This window comes from Geotrypetes seraphini, chromosome 9 (genome assembly GCF_902459505.1).
Source record: "Geotrypetes seraphini chromosome 9, aGeoSer1.1, whole genome shotgun sequence".
In the NCBI taxonomy this organism is placed as follows: Eukaryota; Metazoa; Chordata; class Amphibia; order Gymnophiona; family Dermophiidae; genus Geotrypetes; species Geotrypetes seraphini.
The window spans coordinates 167,007,510-167,024,722 of NC_047092.1; the positions used below are offsets into that span (position 1 = coordinate 167,007,510).

The following is a 17,213-nucleotide window of genomic DNA, read 5'->3' on the forward strand; positions in this document are numbered from 1 at the left end:
ACTTGGGGTAATGGAGGGAAAAGTGACTCACCCAGATTTACAAAGAAGCTGCAGTGGGAATTGAACCTAGTTCCCCAGGCTCTCAGGCCACTGCACTAACCAGCGAGCTACTCCTCCACTGCACTGCACTCTACTATTAAAACGTTTACAAACATGTCCATTCAGCCTTACGTTATATCCCTCTGCATTGTGGTTTCTTGAAAACGGATAAAAAGCGCCAACTTGCATCCATCGTCTGCACAGTTCTTCTGAGACGTTGTCAAAAAATCCACATATATCTGCACCAATCTGAAAAAGAAAAATATTGCTAGTATACATATTTATTGATGTACTAATGCGGTAGAACTGTGCAATCCAAAAAAGCATAGCGCAATTTACAAAATACGTAAAACATAATAGTATAAAACACTAAAAATAATCATGATCTGTAACAAAAAGCATAAAGAAAACATAAGCACAGTCTATGCTTTTTTGCATTCCAGAAGGGTAGTAGGTCTTACGTCTTGCAAATTTACTTAGGCCCATATGCTCTAAGCTTACCGCGCCTTTAATGATCGATGCTAAACCAGATCTAACCAGTTTAATGCTAAAGTATAGAAACATAGAAACATAGAAATTGACGGCAGAAAAGGGCCATAGCCCATCGAGTCTGCCCATACCAATGACCCACTCCCTGATTCTTACTCCCCTATAGAACCCACATGAATATCCCATTTTCTCTTAAAATCTGACACGCTGTTGGCCTCAATCACCTGCTGAGGCAGCTCGTTCCAATGATCAACCACCCTTTCGGTGAAGAAGTACTTCCTAGCATCACCTTGAAATTTCCCTCCCCTGATTTTCAGCGAGTGTCCTCTGGTTACCCTGTATGACTGAAGATATCATCTTTCACCTCTATACGCCCCGTGATATATTTAAAGGTCTCAATCATGTCCCCCCTCTCTCTTCGCTCCTCCAGTGAGTACATCCGCAGTTTTTTTAACCTTTCTTCATACGTGAGATCCCTGAGCCCCAAGACCATCCTGGTAGCCATTCGCTGAACCGACTCAACTCTCAACACATCTTTCCGGTAGTGTGGTCTCCAGAATTGAACACAATACTCGAGATGAGGTCTCACCATGGATCTGTACAGTGGCATTATAACTTCAGGTTTTCTGCTGACAAAACCCCTACAGATGCAGCCCATCATTTGTCTTGCCTTGGACGAAGCCTTCTCCACATGATTGGCAGCCTTCATATCATTGCTAATGATCACTCCTAAATCTCGTTCCACCGTGGTCCTGGACAAGGTTTCACCATTTAGTGTGTATGTTCTGTGTGGATTTTTTTTGCCTAGGTGCATTACTTTACATTTTTTAGCATTGAAGCCTAACTGCCAAGTTGATGACCACTGTTCTAGCTGCCGTAGGTCCTGCGTCATAAAGTCAGGCACACTGCTTTTGTCTACTATGTTGCATAGTTTGGCGTCGTCGGCAAACAGTGATACCTTTCCTCTAAGCCCTTGGGTCAAATCTCCTATGAATAAATTGAATAGAATCGGCCCTAAGACGGAGCCCTGAGGTACTCCACTCGTCACTGCTGACGTTTTGGAGGGTATTTCAGCTACCAATGCACAAGATGGCTATTTGCGGTATTTTCCACTCTATGTAGCAGCCTCCGAGAATTGTTTTGAAATGTATTAAAATGAGCACTCCGGACGATGACCTGATAATGCATATAATGAAGTGCCGGCATTTATCGTTCCAAATGTAATGGTATGTATAGAAGTGCTGGTAGCATTGATACATGTGGATTAGAAGCATGCCTTATGCACATGTGTCAAAGGTGCATCTCATGCACATTTGTTAAAAATTCAAAAATACAAGGTAAGAGCACCATGTCCTGCCGAAACAGTGTAGAAAAAAAATCATACATATCTTGTGTTTTCCTATTTGTATGGCTTGCTTGTAGGTAGGTCTCCGCCCCTCCTCTCCCACCCTCCAATGGGATCGATGGACACTTATCATGTGCATGCCTATGATTCATGCCTATGACATAGGGCTCCTTGTACGCGTAATAGCGCGTGCTAATTTGCCAGCCGCGCTCGCTGCTACCGCCTCCTCTTGAGCAGGTGGTAGTTTTTCAGCTAGCGCGGGGATTAGCGCGTGCTAAAAAGTTGCATGTAATAAAGCCGCTAAAGCGGCTTCGTAAAAGGAGCCCATAGTATTTCCTGGTGCCTGTGCACGTTAATGCCTTTTTTTCTGTGAACTATTCTGCACGTGTCAATCGCTTTCTCCAACGTCTGATCAGATGGGATTTCCGGGAACCTCCATGAACCTCGTCTGCACGCAGTTTTTGAGCAAATTTACCGATACTACGGTGACCCAGAAGATTTTAACATGGACCTTAGAGCATCTGGCTAAATCTTTTCAAAAAATAACACTTTTGAGGCTATTTACTTAAACCTGCTTTTCTGTACCGATTATTCTGTTGATTATAAACTAATTAGTCTTATAGCCCGTTACATTAACGGGTGCTAGATTATATGTGTGTGTGTCTGTCTTTATTTATTTCTCTCTCTCTCCTTAGCCGCTTTCTGTATTTCTGTCTTTCTTTTTCCTCGGCTGTCCACCACCACCCCTTGCCTGCTCCCTCTGACCATTCTCCCTTCCTTTTACCTCCCCTGTGTCTGACAACCACCCCTTCACTGCTCCCCCTTATCCAGCAGCAGCCCTTCTCCCTTTGTTTTACCTCCCCCCTGTTCAGCAGCACCTCTTTCCTGCTCCCCCTGTCCAGCAGTAGGCCTCCCTTCCTTTTTCTGCTCCCCCCCTGTCCATCAGCACCTCTTCCCCTGTCCAGCAACACCCCTTACCTCCATTCGCGTCTGCTCTCCGCCACAGCCGCCTCAAGCCACCACGGCCTGCAGGTACCGACAGCCACGGCGGCCTGCAGGCGCTGACAGCCACCGCACATACCTGAAGCCGACAGCTGCCTCGGTAACGCTTCCGCCATCCCTGCCACCACCGCTGCTTGAGAGGCCAGCGGGACCGAAGGCGGTCAGCGTGTCTGGGGTTCAGGAGGAGGAGTCACACATGCACGCTCCTGCCGACCACTGACCTACAGATCAGGGATCAGGGAACACGCGATAAGAGTGCGCATGCGCGCTTAGCATTTTATTATTATAGATAAGGAGGTGCCTAAAAAAAAGCGCCCTACTTAATTAGTGAATTGACATCAATTATGAGCTTTAACAAGCCCATAATTGAAAGAAAAAAAACCCCTAATTGGGCAGTAGGCACCTATCTTCTTTGGTGCACTTAAGGCTGGATTCTGTATAGGACGCCCGGTCTCAGAAGCCGCCTAAGAGACTTTTGAGAATCACACACGAGCGTCCTATATAGAATCACGTCTGTCCTCACGGACAGACGCCTAAGCCTGCCTAACCACCATGATTCTCTAACCGGCATCCATGTCACAGGCGCCGGTTAGAGAATCATGTTGCCACTGAGCTGATCGCGGCAAGGGAATCTCCCTGCTGCAATCAATTTAACGTCCGTGGCAGGGAACCCATCCCCTCCTCCCCCGAGACATCCTCCGGCAGGAGGGATGCCCAGACCCTCCTGCCAGAACCCCCTGGACTAATCTCTTAATATAGTAGAAGGTTTAACAACGGGAAACTGTGCAAGTGAAATCAAGAAGGGCAGATATTGAGAACTTTTGCCAAAGACGGTAACAAGATTGCAAAGCACAACAACGGAGTGGATTTTTTTATTATGAACATTTGAGCTTTGGGGTGTTAGCAGGGGGGGATAGTCCTGTTTATAACACTGAAATTGATGTAACTACTTTAAGATATTTATGTGGTTTTACGTGGGTATTGTGGAAGGTTGATATATGTTTATAATAAAAATTTATATTTTGAAAAAAATTTATTGTACATTATAATATTAACTAGCTTCTAGGAATTAGTGTGCATTTAACTTAAAACTTAGGTGCTTGTAATATAGACCAGGGTTTTAAAGGCCCCAATCTATACTTTCTAGGATGAGTATCTAAATTTAACTAACATATACAAACTGCAAAGAGAATTTGGAATCCTGCGAAATTGATTAAAATAGCTGATAAAGACTGATGAGGAGGCTGGTTACAATAATCTCAAAACGAAATGATTCTGGTCTTTTGAGAGGCGGCCACTGAGGTCTTTAGATAAATTACTATGAGCAGATGTATGAATACGAGCTGAAATTTATGTTAAAGCTGATAAATGAAAAAGGTGAAGTTTTATAGAGACCATCTAAAAGGACAGCATGGCTGAAAATTTACTTAAAGATAAGTGAATAAAACATCCACTTATCTTTGTGCAGAGCCCATGAGATTGGAGAGACTACCTCAGCCAGATGAGATGAATAGATGCATTTATCAAGATACCTTTATCTGTGATATCGAGCAGTGCTGAGAAATTGACTATTATGCTCAGTAGGTGGTTGAAAAATATCCACTGGCCTCATACTGTATGTAGGCGCTAGGTACAATGACTATGCCAATGTAAACACTGCATATACAACGCCAAATCTATAATATCAATTACAATTCTGCAAGAGAAACCAAGTAGGGTTTGGTTTGCCAAAAGAGAGCTCCCTTGGGCTTTCCTCAGTTCCTTGTGGTTTAGAGCAATGTTTCCCAAATCAATCCTGGAGTACCCTCTTGCCAGTCAGGTTTTTAGGATATCCACAATGGATTTGCATGAAATTGATTTGCATATGCTGTCTCCGTTATATGCAAATCTCCATGCATATTCATTGTAAATATCCTCAAAATCTAACTATCAATACTCCAGGGCTGACTTGGGAAACACTGGTCTCGAAGGGTTCCACTGGAGCAGGAGTGATGCCTGCTCACTCTTTCCCATGGCTGCGATTGCATCCAATATGGCGGCTGCAATCTTTCACCCCAGTCTTGTGATTATGCTGCAGCTGCTGCCATGGAGAGGAACGGGCATCACTTCTGACCCAATGGAACCCCCACTGGACCACCAGGGGCTGAGGCAATCCTTGGGGGGGGGGCTACTGGGGCAGAGAACCTCAGGAAAAGAGCCAGAAAATTTGTTTTGTGTATAATCTCCCATGAAAACAAAATGGAAATTTCCAAAGATGATATTTGAGAAGATACAGAACATCTGTTAACGGTATAATATGTATGTCAACCTGTTACCCATTCTGAGCTCTTTGGGGAGAATGGAACAGAAAACAAATTAAATAAATAATATGTTCTAATTCAGACAAATAAGTATCATTAACCACTGTTCTAGCTTAAGTCGTCTTGGGGATGGGTTAGGGACCCATAGAGAGGAGGACCCTTGTCCATAAGCCCCTGTAATCACTGCATTGATACTTAAACATGTGCACTGCCCTATACACCCCCAAAACCCTTTTTTACTGGCGTATAAGTGGCTCCTGCAGCCATAAGGGCTACTGGGGTGGTAGATAAGTGGGTCTAGGGGATTCTGGAGGTGGTTTGGGGGCTCACCGACACCTATAAGGGAGCTGTAGTGAGGAGAAGCCATGGCTCCCTGTTTGTGAGGTTCACAATAGTGTCCTGTAAGGTACTCCACTATTTAGGTGCCCTGTCTGGGTGTTCTGTCCATCACTTTGCAGGCCCCTCCCATGTCCAACAGGGCTTGTTCTAGACGTTTTGGACTTGGACGGACAGTTGGACGAAAATGTGCTTTAAAGATCGACGTTTTAGCGGCTTGGACGATCAGATCTTCAGGACGTATAACTGGACGATTTTCGTAAGTCAAAAGACGTTGGACGTCTCTTTCGAAAATGGGACTTAGGCTCTTTTTGACTTTGGACGACTTGCGAAATGGACGTAAACGGACTTAGATGTCCCTTTCGATTATGCCCCTCCACATGTGTTTGTCTGCATTTTCACTCCTATCATGTTTAACTTTCTTTCCTCGTTCCATCTGCTGGTGCAGTCTTCTATTTGAGTATCCTGGATTACTGTAATATTATATATCTAGGGGTTTATAAGAAAATACTCAAGAAACTGAGACTGATTCAGAACACAGCTGTTCGCCTCATTTTTGGATTAAAAAAAATGGGAGCACATTACTCCTTTTTATCAAAAACTTCATTGGTTGCTGGTAGAGTCCAGAGTTCTGTTTAAATTATTTAGTATCTGTTATAAAGCAGTTTTTAGTATGTTACCAGACTATCTCGCTCCTCATTTTCTCTTGAGTCTTCCTAACAAGAGTACCGTATTTTCACTCATATACCGCGCACCCGTGTAAAACGCGCACACGGGTATAGTGCGCGGGGAACAGACATTTTTGTAATAAAATTTTAATATAGCGCGCACACGCGTACACCGCGCATGCTAAAACCTCCTCCCGCCTACTCCGAACCGGCATCCTCCCCCCCGCTCGCGTCACCCCCCCCCCCCGCGATCCTACACCCCCCCAGCACCGCAAAGACAACTCTTACCCGAATGGGCACCGGCACCGGCACCAGCACCAATGCACAGGATGTGCCAGTGCCAGTGCCCGAAGATCCTCCCTCGTTGGGCTGGGCTGGGCTGGGCGGTGCGAGAGAGATCCTCCTTCTTCCTGTGCTGGGCTGGACTGGGCTTTGAGCATTTGCGTATGCTCAAAGCCTTTTGGTCTCGCTCTCTCCGAGATTATCTCAGAGAGAACAAAACCAGAAGGCTTTGAGCATGCGCAAATGCTCAAAGCCCAGTCCAGCCCGGCACAGGAAGAAGGAGGATCTCTCTCGCACCGCCCAGCCCAGCCCAACCCAACGAGGGAGGATCTTCGGGCACTGGCACTGGAACATCCTGTGCATTGGTGCTGGTGCCGGTGCCCAATCGGGTAAGAGTTGTCTTTGCGGTGCTGGGGGGGATGTAGGATCGCCGGGGAGGGGGGGTGACGCGAGCGGGGGGGAGGATGCCGGTTCGCAGGGGGAATGCCGGATCAGAATGAAAAAATAAATTTGTACAACGTGCTCAACACATATAACGCGCATGGTTATTGTACGGTTTGTAAAATCGTGTATAATGCGCGCGTTATATGCGTGAAAATACGGTACACGTAGGATTAATCTGTTTAACTATCCCTCTATTAAATCCTGTCAATACAAGAAGTTTCTTGAGAGAACTTTCGCTTTCCAGGCCGCTAAATTGAATACGGTATTTGGAAAAACTATGTTAGAGGCTACTTCTTATTTTGATTTCAGAAAACTGCTAAAGACCCATCTGTTTGATAGGTTGACGCCTTAATACTTTCCGTGTTTTTACATAAAATCTCCTGTTTTAACCGATCTATTCCAATTTTATTTGCTTATTTCATCTCTTATGTTATTCCTATTCAAACTGTATGTATTAATCGTCCTTGTTGTAAACCGCTTCGAACTTTTTGGCTTAGCAGTATATAAAAAAAATAAATTATTATTATTAATAACACACAATAACTATCAATAGTGCACTTTACGCAACGATAGGACAATAACTAAAGACAAAAACAGAGATCAAAGGCCTAGTGTTATCAAAAGTGCTTACATAAGGTATCCCAAAGAGGTTGAATTCCAACATTCCTGGTATAGCCCATTTAATATCATTCCAGTTGGCTGCATTATCACCAAGCCAATGTCCAGAGTATTTTCCTGATCCAGCAAAGGTAGAACGAGAGAAAATGAGGCTTCTTTTTTCTTGGAAAACGGCTTTAATAGCCCTAAAAAAAATGAACTGTATTGAAATCTATTATTGTTTTCATAGAAGCAAATATTGTTTCATACATTCATGCAGTGTTCATGTTTCATTGTTACATATTATAATACTTAGAGGCCGACCAAATGTCATTTTCAGTTATGGTTATGGTGCCAAAACTGACCCACAATCCTTTTTCTGCCCGGTTTCCATTTCAGCCAAAGGCGATGCTCATGGTTTCGGCCAAAAGACCATGACCATGGTTTCTGTTTTGGCTGAAACCATGTGTTTTTGGTGTAAGTGGAAAATTGTGCATTGTCCTGTTTGTCTTCCTCTCTTCCCCTCCCCTCCAAACAGGAGTTGCCTATTCTACCTGTAGATACTCCTTTTGGGCCTATCATACAATCTCTGGAGACTAGGGGTATAGTCAGGGCAGGACTGATCCCCAAGTGCTCTCAAAATGGTTGCCAATACCTCTAGTGTAAATCTTATGAGATTGCTGCAAGAAGTTATAGCAGCCATTTTGAGAATAGAGCTGACATAAGTAAGAGAGACTGGGGATCACTCCTGAGCAAAACAAGCCTTATATCAAATAGTTGTAATAAATATAAACATAACTACATACAAATAGGAAACATCTCAATGGTACTTTCTTTTGTTATTTGTGCACAGTTTGGATAATCATAAAAAGCTGGTAATTATTATTTTTAACACGTTCTCAAGAGGATATTTAACTATATCTTCACTAGTCTTATAACCCGTTACATTAACGGGTGCTAGAATATATGTGTGTGTGTCTGTCTTTATTTCTTTCTCTCTCTCTCTCCTTAGCCGCTTTCTGCATTTCTGTCTTTCTTTCTGTCTTTCTTTTTTCTTGGCTATCCACCCATTCTCCCTTCCTTTTACCTTCCCTGTGTCCACCATCACCCCTTCACTGCTCCCCTTATCCAGCATTCCTATGAGCGTCCAAGCTGTTACCACCACAGCTGGCGCTATAAATGCTAACACGGCTTTGTAACGGAGGGCTTTAATTCTTCATATCAGTCATAATGGATCATGGCTCAAATCACTTGCCCCCCCCTCTTTTACAAAGGTGTGCTAAGCTTTTTAACGTGTGCTAAATATTAGCACCCGCTGAACACACGCTAAACGCTAATGCGTGCATGTTATCCTACAGACATGTTGGCGGTCAGCCCACGTGTTGATTTAGCGCATGCTAAATCCGCAACTAAAACGTTTAGCGCGCCTTTGTAAAAGAGGGCCTTGGCGTTTGCATGCACGCAAAGGGAAAAGTGTGTGTGTTTTTTTAAGATTGATAGTTTGAGTTACTCTGTTTTCCATTACCGTATCCTCAAAGAATCCAAAGCTGTTTGCATTGTTCGTAATGGCGTTATATATCAGTTTCCTTTTACAATAGCTACACTAAGGGCCTGTTTTACGAAGCTGCGCTAGCAACTGAGCTGCGGAAACGGCCCCGAAGCCCATAGAGATTTAGGGCTCCTTTTACTAAGGCGCGCTAGCATTTTTAGCGCACATACAAGATTAGCGTGCGCTAGCTGAAAAATTACCGCCTACTTAAAAGGAGGCGGTAGCGGCTAGCACGCGCGGCATTTTAGCGCGCTAAAACCGCTAGCACGCCTTTGGAAAAGGAGCCCTTAAAGAGCTTCGGGGCCGTTGCCGTGCGGCTTCATAAAACAGGCCCTAAAAATTCAAGTAAATTAATCAAATGTGTCTTAATTTATTAGACGGAACAAGCAAGTCTTACTCTTCAGTTGCAAGGATCATTGAATGCCCATATACACTGTGAAGGTCATAGTGCGTTCCACTGTAGTGCTTTGCATCCATGCATAAGGTTTTTGAATACATAACTCCATCCATAATTCCTTAAAAAGAAAATCATGGGAAATTAATATTAGTTTGTTTATTTTTCTAGACTTTTTTTTTATCCAGGATTTTAAATTTGGAAATATATTAATTCAAAACCATGGGCTGAATTTTTTTTTTTTTTCTTCTCAGATTTTGTCTTATGTTTCTTTTTTTTTATTATTCTTTATTAATTTTCCAAACTTCAATAGGTCAATACATAAAAATGTAACATAATAATGCAATAAAAAGCACATTCAACTTACAAGTAATCATAACCAACCATTTTCTCCCACCAATAAAACACAAAAAACATAGATTATCGCAAAAACCTTACCCTATTCTAATCAATAATATCCTCCCATCATCCCACCCATCCCAACTATAATTACTCAAAGAACAAAATTAAAACATAAATAATCCCCCCAATCCCTCTTCCCTGAATGTGTATGAAAACAAGCAAAAACTGACTCCTACTCAAAGATCTACTATAGTGAAGAAATATAACGTCAACGGGCCCCATACCCGTTTAAATATATTACTGTGCCCCAAACTATCAGCGGTCATCCTTTCAAATCTATAGCTAGAGCAAAGATTTGCCCACCAGAAAGGAAAATTTAAACGATCGTAGTTCTTCCAATTGCATGGCTATCCCGGTCATGATAAAGAAAAAATGGCCTTTATATTGATCCATAGGGGGCTTGACATGTAATAATGTTCCACAAATGACCGCCTCATACGTTAGTGGAATTGATGATTCCAAAATGTTATTAATTCTACCCCATATTGACCTCCAAAAGTTAAGTATCAAAGGACAATAGAACAACAAATGATCCAGCGTCCCAATGTCTAGATGACAGTACCAGTAGAACAGTCTAACCTGTGTAACCTAACCGGGGTCCAGATTTTGTATTATGTTTCAAGAACAGAGAACATTTATTGCTTTTTATCATTTACATTGCAAGTTGAATTAGATTATGATATATTGATTTTATTACGCTTTGATTTTTTTTTTCACTCAGGATCAATGTTTCAGAGTTGTAAATGTCAATCAGCTCTTTACCTGTTTTAATGAACACTATTTCTTTTGGCCATTAATAAGCCTAAAAGCTATAGGACTGTTACATTACCCTATATGATACAATCTGGTTTTATATTGTGTCTATAATTAACAGAGTGCACAGACATATTTTACTAGAAAATTAAAGTATTAAATAATAAATCATTTGCATGCTTATAATGAATACATAACTCTAAGGGGTCAATAATCGAAGTGATTTAAGTGGGCAAGAGAGGTTTCTATCCGCTTAAATCATGCCCGGTGGGCTGGCTGTTGATATTCAGTGACCTTTAACTGGGCAGTGCCATTGAATATTATTACTAAGCAGCTGTCTTACATTTAGGCAGGAACGGGATGTTCTGGGGAGAAGCCAGGAGTTATGTAATTGTTTAGCTATGCAGGTACCAGTACTGAATATTGGCTGATACCTGCGTAACCTCTAGGGTAGCTCAACCACTATAACCCTGAGAAATAATCTGCCAGTAAAAACAAAACTAAATTCCCAAGAACCAACTGGACAGAACTCTAGTTCTTGTGGAAAAAATGTTTGGAGAATATATTTGAAAAGTAAAGAAATAGTAAGATTATCTTTAAATAATGGACATCAGTATGAGCCTTGGTGATACCACACGAGAGACTAATTGGCTCAGGCAGGAACTCATTAGTGACTAGCACTAGACCTTAAGTCTAAATAAGGACTGCCTCATACATCACATTGTCCGTGTGTATATCAATTTCAACAAAACATTTTTTCCAGTAGAACTAACCCTTAACTATCTCCCAAGACTCAAAGAATATAAAGTGCTAAGGTGCTGAGAAATAAAGTGCTGAAAAATGCTCTAGGGTGCCAGCTGACCCTCTGATGCCCCCCACCATGTGGATCCAGTCCTCTTGTGACCTTGAACCACATGGTTTCAACCCTCATCTATCCACCACCATTATGACCCTCCTCTATCTCACTCCCAGTTTTTAATATCCCTTCAACTCCACCCCCCAATTTTTGATTCTGCTCTAACTCTCCTCCCCCAGTTTTTATCCTACTCTACCCTCCCTAACGATCCAATCCTTCTCCAATTCCTCATTTACCTTGCCGGACTGTGATAGAAACCTCTACCGCAGTTTAATAAAAGTCAGCATTAATTTGTTAGAAGTTAGGGTGAATCCTCACTAATGTCTAACATTAGGGGGAGAGTGTGGTGCAGTGGTTAGAACTACAGCCTCAGCACCCTGAGGTTGTGGGTTCAAAACCAACACAGCTTCTTGTAACCCTGGGCAAGTCACTTAATCCCCCATTGCCCCGGGTGTATTGGACAGAGTATTAGCCCACCCGGACAGGTAGGGAAAAAGATGAATGTAACCCCGAACCCACAAAAGCCCACCCGGACCCATCCCTGTACCTTTAAAAGGAAGGCTGGCTGGAGGGATGCCTACTCCCACCGGCCAGCAGGCCTGCCTCTTCAGAATTATAGGCCTTCCCCTTCCAGGTGCATCCTTGGATGCACCAAAGAAGGGCCTAAGGCCCTGATTGGCCTGGCACCTAAGGCCCCTTCTATAGGAAGGGCTTTAGGCAACTGAGCCAATTGGAATCTTAGGCCTCCTTCCCAGTGGATTCTAGGATGCACTGGGAGTGGCCTAAGACTCCGATTGGCCAAATACCTAAAGCCACTCCCATGGGAGGATTTGGGCATACCTCCTGCCAGGGATTGTTTCACATTTTGCAGCAGAAGGGAGTGGGCATCCCTCCTGCTGCAGACAGTGTGTGTGTGTGTGTGTGTGTTGGGGGAGGGGGTTTGAGGATGGCGGCGGGAGGGAGTAGGCATCCCTCCTTCTGGCCGACTTATGGTGGGGCTCGGGGATTCCCTGCTGCGGCCACTCAGCTGATCACGGCAAGGAGATTTCCTTCTCGCGGTCAGTTTAGTGGCCGCGTCTAATTGAAATGTAGGCCAGCATTTCAATGGCATACATTTCAGGTGCCTAGGTAAAACCATGCCCATGCCCATGCCCAGCCTTGGGTGAGCTAAAGCTTCCCTACACATCTACCTCAACTGCAACAGACGTCTACAATGTAGGCGGCCTGCCTCGGATTGTTGGTTTTCTTTTTAGAAAAGATGCATCCCAGTTGGCTGGTTAGACAGTGATAGGACGCCTACCGCTGCCTAAAATCGGGACGCTGTTTATAGATTATGGCCCTAAATGTCCAGGTATGATTGGACATGCCTTTGGAATTTATGTGGGTCCCAGCTGATATTCAGCTGTTCATTTAAAATGTTCCGCCAATTAGCTTGTGATAATGTGTTAACTATGTTAGCATGTGCTAAATGCTAAGACAAACATAGGAACATAATGGACATAAGAATTTTCGTACTGGGACGGACCGAAGGTCCATCAAGCCCAATATCCTGTTTCCAACAGTGGCCAATCCAGGTGCCAAGTACCTAACTAGATCACAAATAGTAAAACAGATTTTAAGCTGCTTATCCTAGGAATAAGCAATGAATTTCCCCCAAGCCATCTCAATAATGGCCTATGGATTTCATATTTAGGAAATTATCCAAGTCTTTTTTTTGAACTCCGCTAAGCTAACTGATTTCACCACATTCTCTGGCAATGAATTTTAGAGTTCAAGTGCACGTTGAATGAAGAAATATTTTTCCGGTTTATTTTAAATCTACTATTTAGCAGCTTTTTTGCACTAGTCCTAGTATTTTTGGAAAGAGTGAACAATCGATTCACGTCTACCCTTTCCACTCCACTCAATATTTTCTAGACCTCTATCATATCCCACCTGAGCTGCCTCTTCTCCAAGCTGAAGAGCCCTAGCTGCTTTAGCCTTTCCTCATAGGGAAGTCGTCTCATCCCTTCTCTGTACCTTTTCTAAGGGCTAGATTCACTAAGCCCACTGATCAACTTCCGACCACTTAGCGACCCTTTTATGACCCGATTTCCCTCTGACCCGATTCACTAACCTCTGTCTCGATCATCCTCCGATCTGCACATGCAAATGAGGGGGAACGGCATTCAAATGCAGGCAGGAAACGATTCACTAATACAAAAAAAGCAACATCGACTGGGCTGGTCGATCCAAAAATAAGCGACTGCTGAGGACCAGTCGCTGAGGTCCTTTCCGACTGCCCTGCCTTCTGCCGCCCTGCTTCTCTGCTCTCAGCCCCGATCTCCTGCCCTTTCCTGCCTGCCCCGAATCTCCTGTTCTTCTCCTGCCGCCCCGCTGTCGCCCCAAATCTTTCCTGGCCTTCCCTGCACTGCGAGCCCATGGTTTTAACCCGCGGGTTAAAACCACGGGCTCGTGAAGAAAAAAAGAAACAAAAGCAAAGTTAAAAAAAAGGTCGCTGCTCTTAAGCATGCGCAGACCATCTACAGATGGTCTGCGCATGCGTCGGGATCACTAGAGAGCGATCCCGACAGTCGGATTGGGAGGGGGGGGGGTTGATTCTGATCACCCTCATTTGCATGAGAGCGATTCATGAATCAGCCCACTGGACATGGATCAGATCGGATCCCTCACGGATCGGATCCGATCCGTGCCCTTTGTGAATCTAGCCCTAAACCCGCTATGGCTTTCTTGAGATGTGGTGATCAGAACCGCACAGAGTATTCGAGTTGCAGCCGTACCACAGAGCGTCACCAGTGGGGTGCCGCAGGGCTCGGTGCTTGGACCCGTGCTCTTTAACATCTTTAAGGGGCTGGAGGAGCTGCTGTACAACGAAAGATTAGAGAAACTGGGCCTCTCCTCTCTCGAACAGAGGAGATTGAGAGGGGACATGATCAAAACATTCAAGGTACTGAAGGGGATAGACTTAGTAGATAAGGACAGGTTGTTCACCCTCTCCAAGGTAGGGAGAACAAGAGGGCACTCTAAAGTTGAAAGGGGACAGATTCCATACAAACGTAAGGAAGTTCTTCTTCACCCAGAGAGTGGTAGAAAGCTGGAAAACACCCTCCAGGGATTCAAGACAAAGTTAGACAAGTTTCTGCTGAACAAGAATGTGCGCTGGTAGGGCTAGTCTCGGTTAGGGTGCTGGTCTTAGACCAGAGGGCCGCCGTGTGAGCGGACTGCTGGGCATGATGGACCACTGGTCTGACCCAGCAGCAGCAATTCTTATGTTTTTATATTCTTATGTTCTTATGATACAAGGGCATTATAACATTTTCATCTTCGTTTTCCATTCCTGTCCTGATAGCCGTGGCATTGAGCGCATGCTAATCTAATTAGCATGTGCTAAGTCAGTTAGTGCTCCTTAATGAATTCCTCCCTAAATGATCGGCACGGCAGCGTAATAAATAGCAGCCACGGAAAACTACCGTTTAAGACTTTTGAACAATAGGCTTTCAGTTTACATAGTCCAGAAGTTGCTCATTATTTTCTCTCTGCCTCGTCTCACCGTTTGTCAGTCGCTGCCATAAGAAACCGATCGAGGGAGTACAATTTTTATATGAGATAAAGAAAAAAAATTGTTGGTTATTGTCATGAGAGCCTGACATATATTCATGATGGGAACGACTGTCATTTCATCTCTCAGCAGGTGAGCTAAAAGTACTAATTTATTGAACTCCTGGATGTAGTGAGATAATGAGCTGAAGTTACTGGAGGCTTCTAAGTACTGGATCATGCATTAGAATTTCAATTTAGTTATGTTAATAAGACTTTGTGCACACCTAAAGCTATGACTGATGAAGCATGATCAATACTATTAATTAACTCAGTAGCAACTAAGAAAATGGAGATTTTTTTTTTTTTGGTGTGTGTAAGAAATGGTTCCCCTTGTGACACCAGTGACACTATAAATCCCAAAGAGTTTAGGATTATTGTGATTCAATTACAAATATTGACTTACTGGGAACAAAAGGAGGGTAATTTAAGTTGTTATCTGCGCATCCTTTCTTAGAACCCTTTAGAAAATTAGATACTTCATTCATGTCCTGAAATGAAAAGAAAAAAAAACACAACAATAATATCCTGTTTACAGAAGAAAATACACAGCCGTAGACCTGTCCAAATTGAACAGTTTTAACATTAAAGAAAATTTAAAATAACCTGAATAAGAAAAGAAAGAATCAGTAATTGCTCCTGATTGTAGAAATGAGAGGCAAGGATATGTACAGAATCACTAATAATAAAACCCTAAGCGTGCATGTGCAATCCTACCTGCATGATCCATGCTCTGCAGCTCCGTGGCTTTGCATGCGCAGTAGAAGGAGTCGGCGGTGGTTTCTTCTGCGCATGCGGAGGCACCTTAAGCAGGGACCCACGGAGGCGACTCCCCCCCTCCCACCCTCACTCCGTCTAACACAGCGCGGCCCGTGGTCTGGCCGGCTCCCTTACAGTCCCTTGCCGAAGTTATTTTTAAGTTCAAAGCCGTCGCTGCGGCTCCTCTCATGAGCCGCACCTGCGTCGGAAGTCTCTCTGATGTCACGTCAGAAAGAAGGCTTCCGACGCAGGCGCGGATCGTGAGAGGAGCTGCGGCGGCAGCTTTAAACTCAAAAATAACTTCGGCAAGGGATTGTAAGGGAGCCGGCCAGAAACAAACAGAAATGCTGCTGCACAGGGAAGTGGAGGGGGAGGGAATTCTGCTGCACAGGGAAATGGAGGGGGAGGGAAATGCTGCTGGTGAAAAAAGGGGGCTGGGGCTGGAAGCCGAAAGGGAAAAGATGGGAGATGGGGACTGGGGGGGAGGGTAAATATGGGTTTGGAGTTGGGGCTGAAAATAGAGGACATGTGAGGGAAGGAGGCTTTACTGGCACCCGTTAATGTAACGGGCTTAAACACTAGTTAAAAATTTTAAAAAAACAAAAAAATAAGCAGACCAGTCCCGCACCCAAGGTGGCCATGTTTTGCCCACAGGCAGTGTCAGGAGTAATAACTGCAGGGGATAGACAAACACAGCCCCTGCCAGTCAGCATTTCCAGTCCACAAAGCAAATCAGAGTATCTTCCTTCAAAACTGGCAGCGTTTCTTTGCTAGCTTGCCAGCTTTTGTGAGCAAGAAATGCTGCCAGTTTGAAAGAAGATAATCTGAGTGCACTAAAATAGCTTGGGTCAATATTCGATTGCCTCATCCTCCTGGGGAGAGGAAGAGATAGTGGATGCTTCAGATGGGGCAAATGGAATGGTCCATTTGGCCTTTACCTGCGGTCATGCTTTTATGTTTCTATAACCATAATGGCTCTATGACCTCACAATGCAGGTGTAATGAGCCTTAGCCAATAGGGAGAGGAGGAGAAAGTGGATGCTGTGGATGGGCAGACTGGATGGGCCATTTACCTTTATCTGCCATCAGGTTTCTATGTTTTTGAAGTCATAAAATATGCAGATATTCAAATCATTATCCAGATAGAGCCTGATTTTATAAACGGTGACAGATTTTTTGGTTTTTTTTTAATAAGTCGCTGCCCAGATACTATTTATCAGACCCAAATTCTGTGTCCAACTTTATGCAACATAAGAACAGCCTTATTGGGTCAGACCAATGGTCCATCAAGCCCAGTAGCCCATTCTCATGGTGGCCAATCCAGGTCACTAGTACCTGACCAAAAACCAAAGAGTAGCAACATTCCAGAATCTAATCTAATCTTCTATTTGTGCGTCATGC

The 17,213-nt window shown here is 43.8% G+C and overlaps 1 protein-coding gene across 4 annotated transcripts in view; it reads right to left on the reverse strand.

Annotated features, from left to right (window-relative positions):
• SI (sucrase-isomaltase) overlaps positions 1–17,213 on the reverse strand; it is a 179,169-nt gene that overhangs the window by 99,045 nt on the left and 62,911 nt on the right. For all 4 annotated transcript variants that reach the window (XM_033957601.1, XM_033957603.1, XM_033957604.1 and 1 more), the window contains 4 exons: positions 15,460–15,544; positions 9,449–9,566; positions 7,537–7,708; positions 172–288 (listed from right to left, as the gene is read on the reverse strand). In XM_033957601.1, the coding sequence (XP_033813492.1) occupies positions 172–288; positions 7,537–7,708; positions 9,449–9,566; positions 15,460–15,544 (492 nt within the window). The remainder of the gene's footprint in view (positions 1–171; positions 289–7,536; positions 7,709–9,448; positions 9,567–15,459; positions 15,545–17,213) is intronic.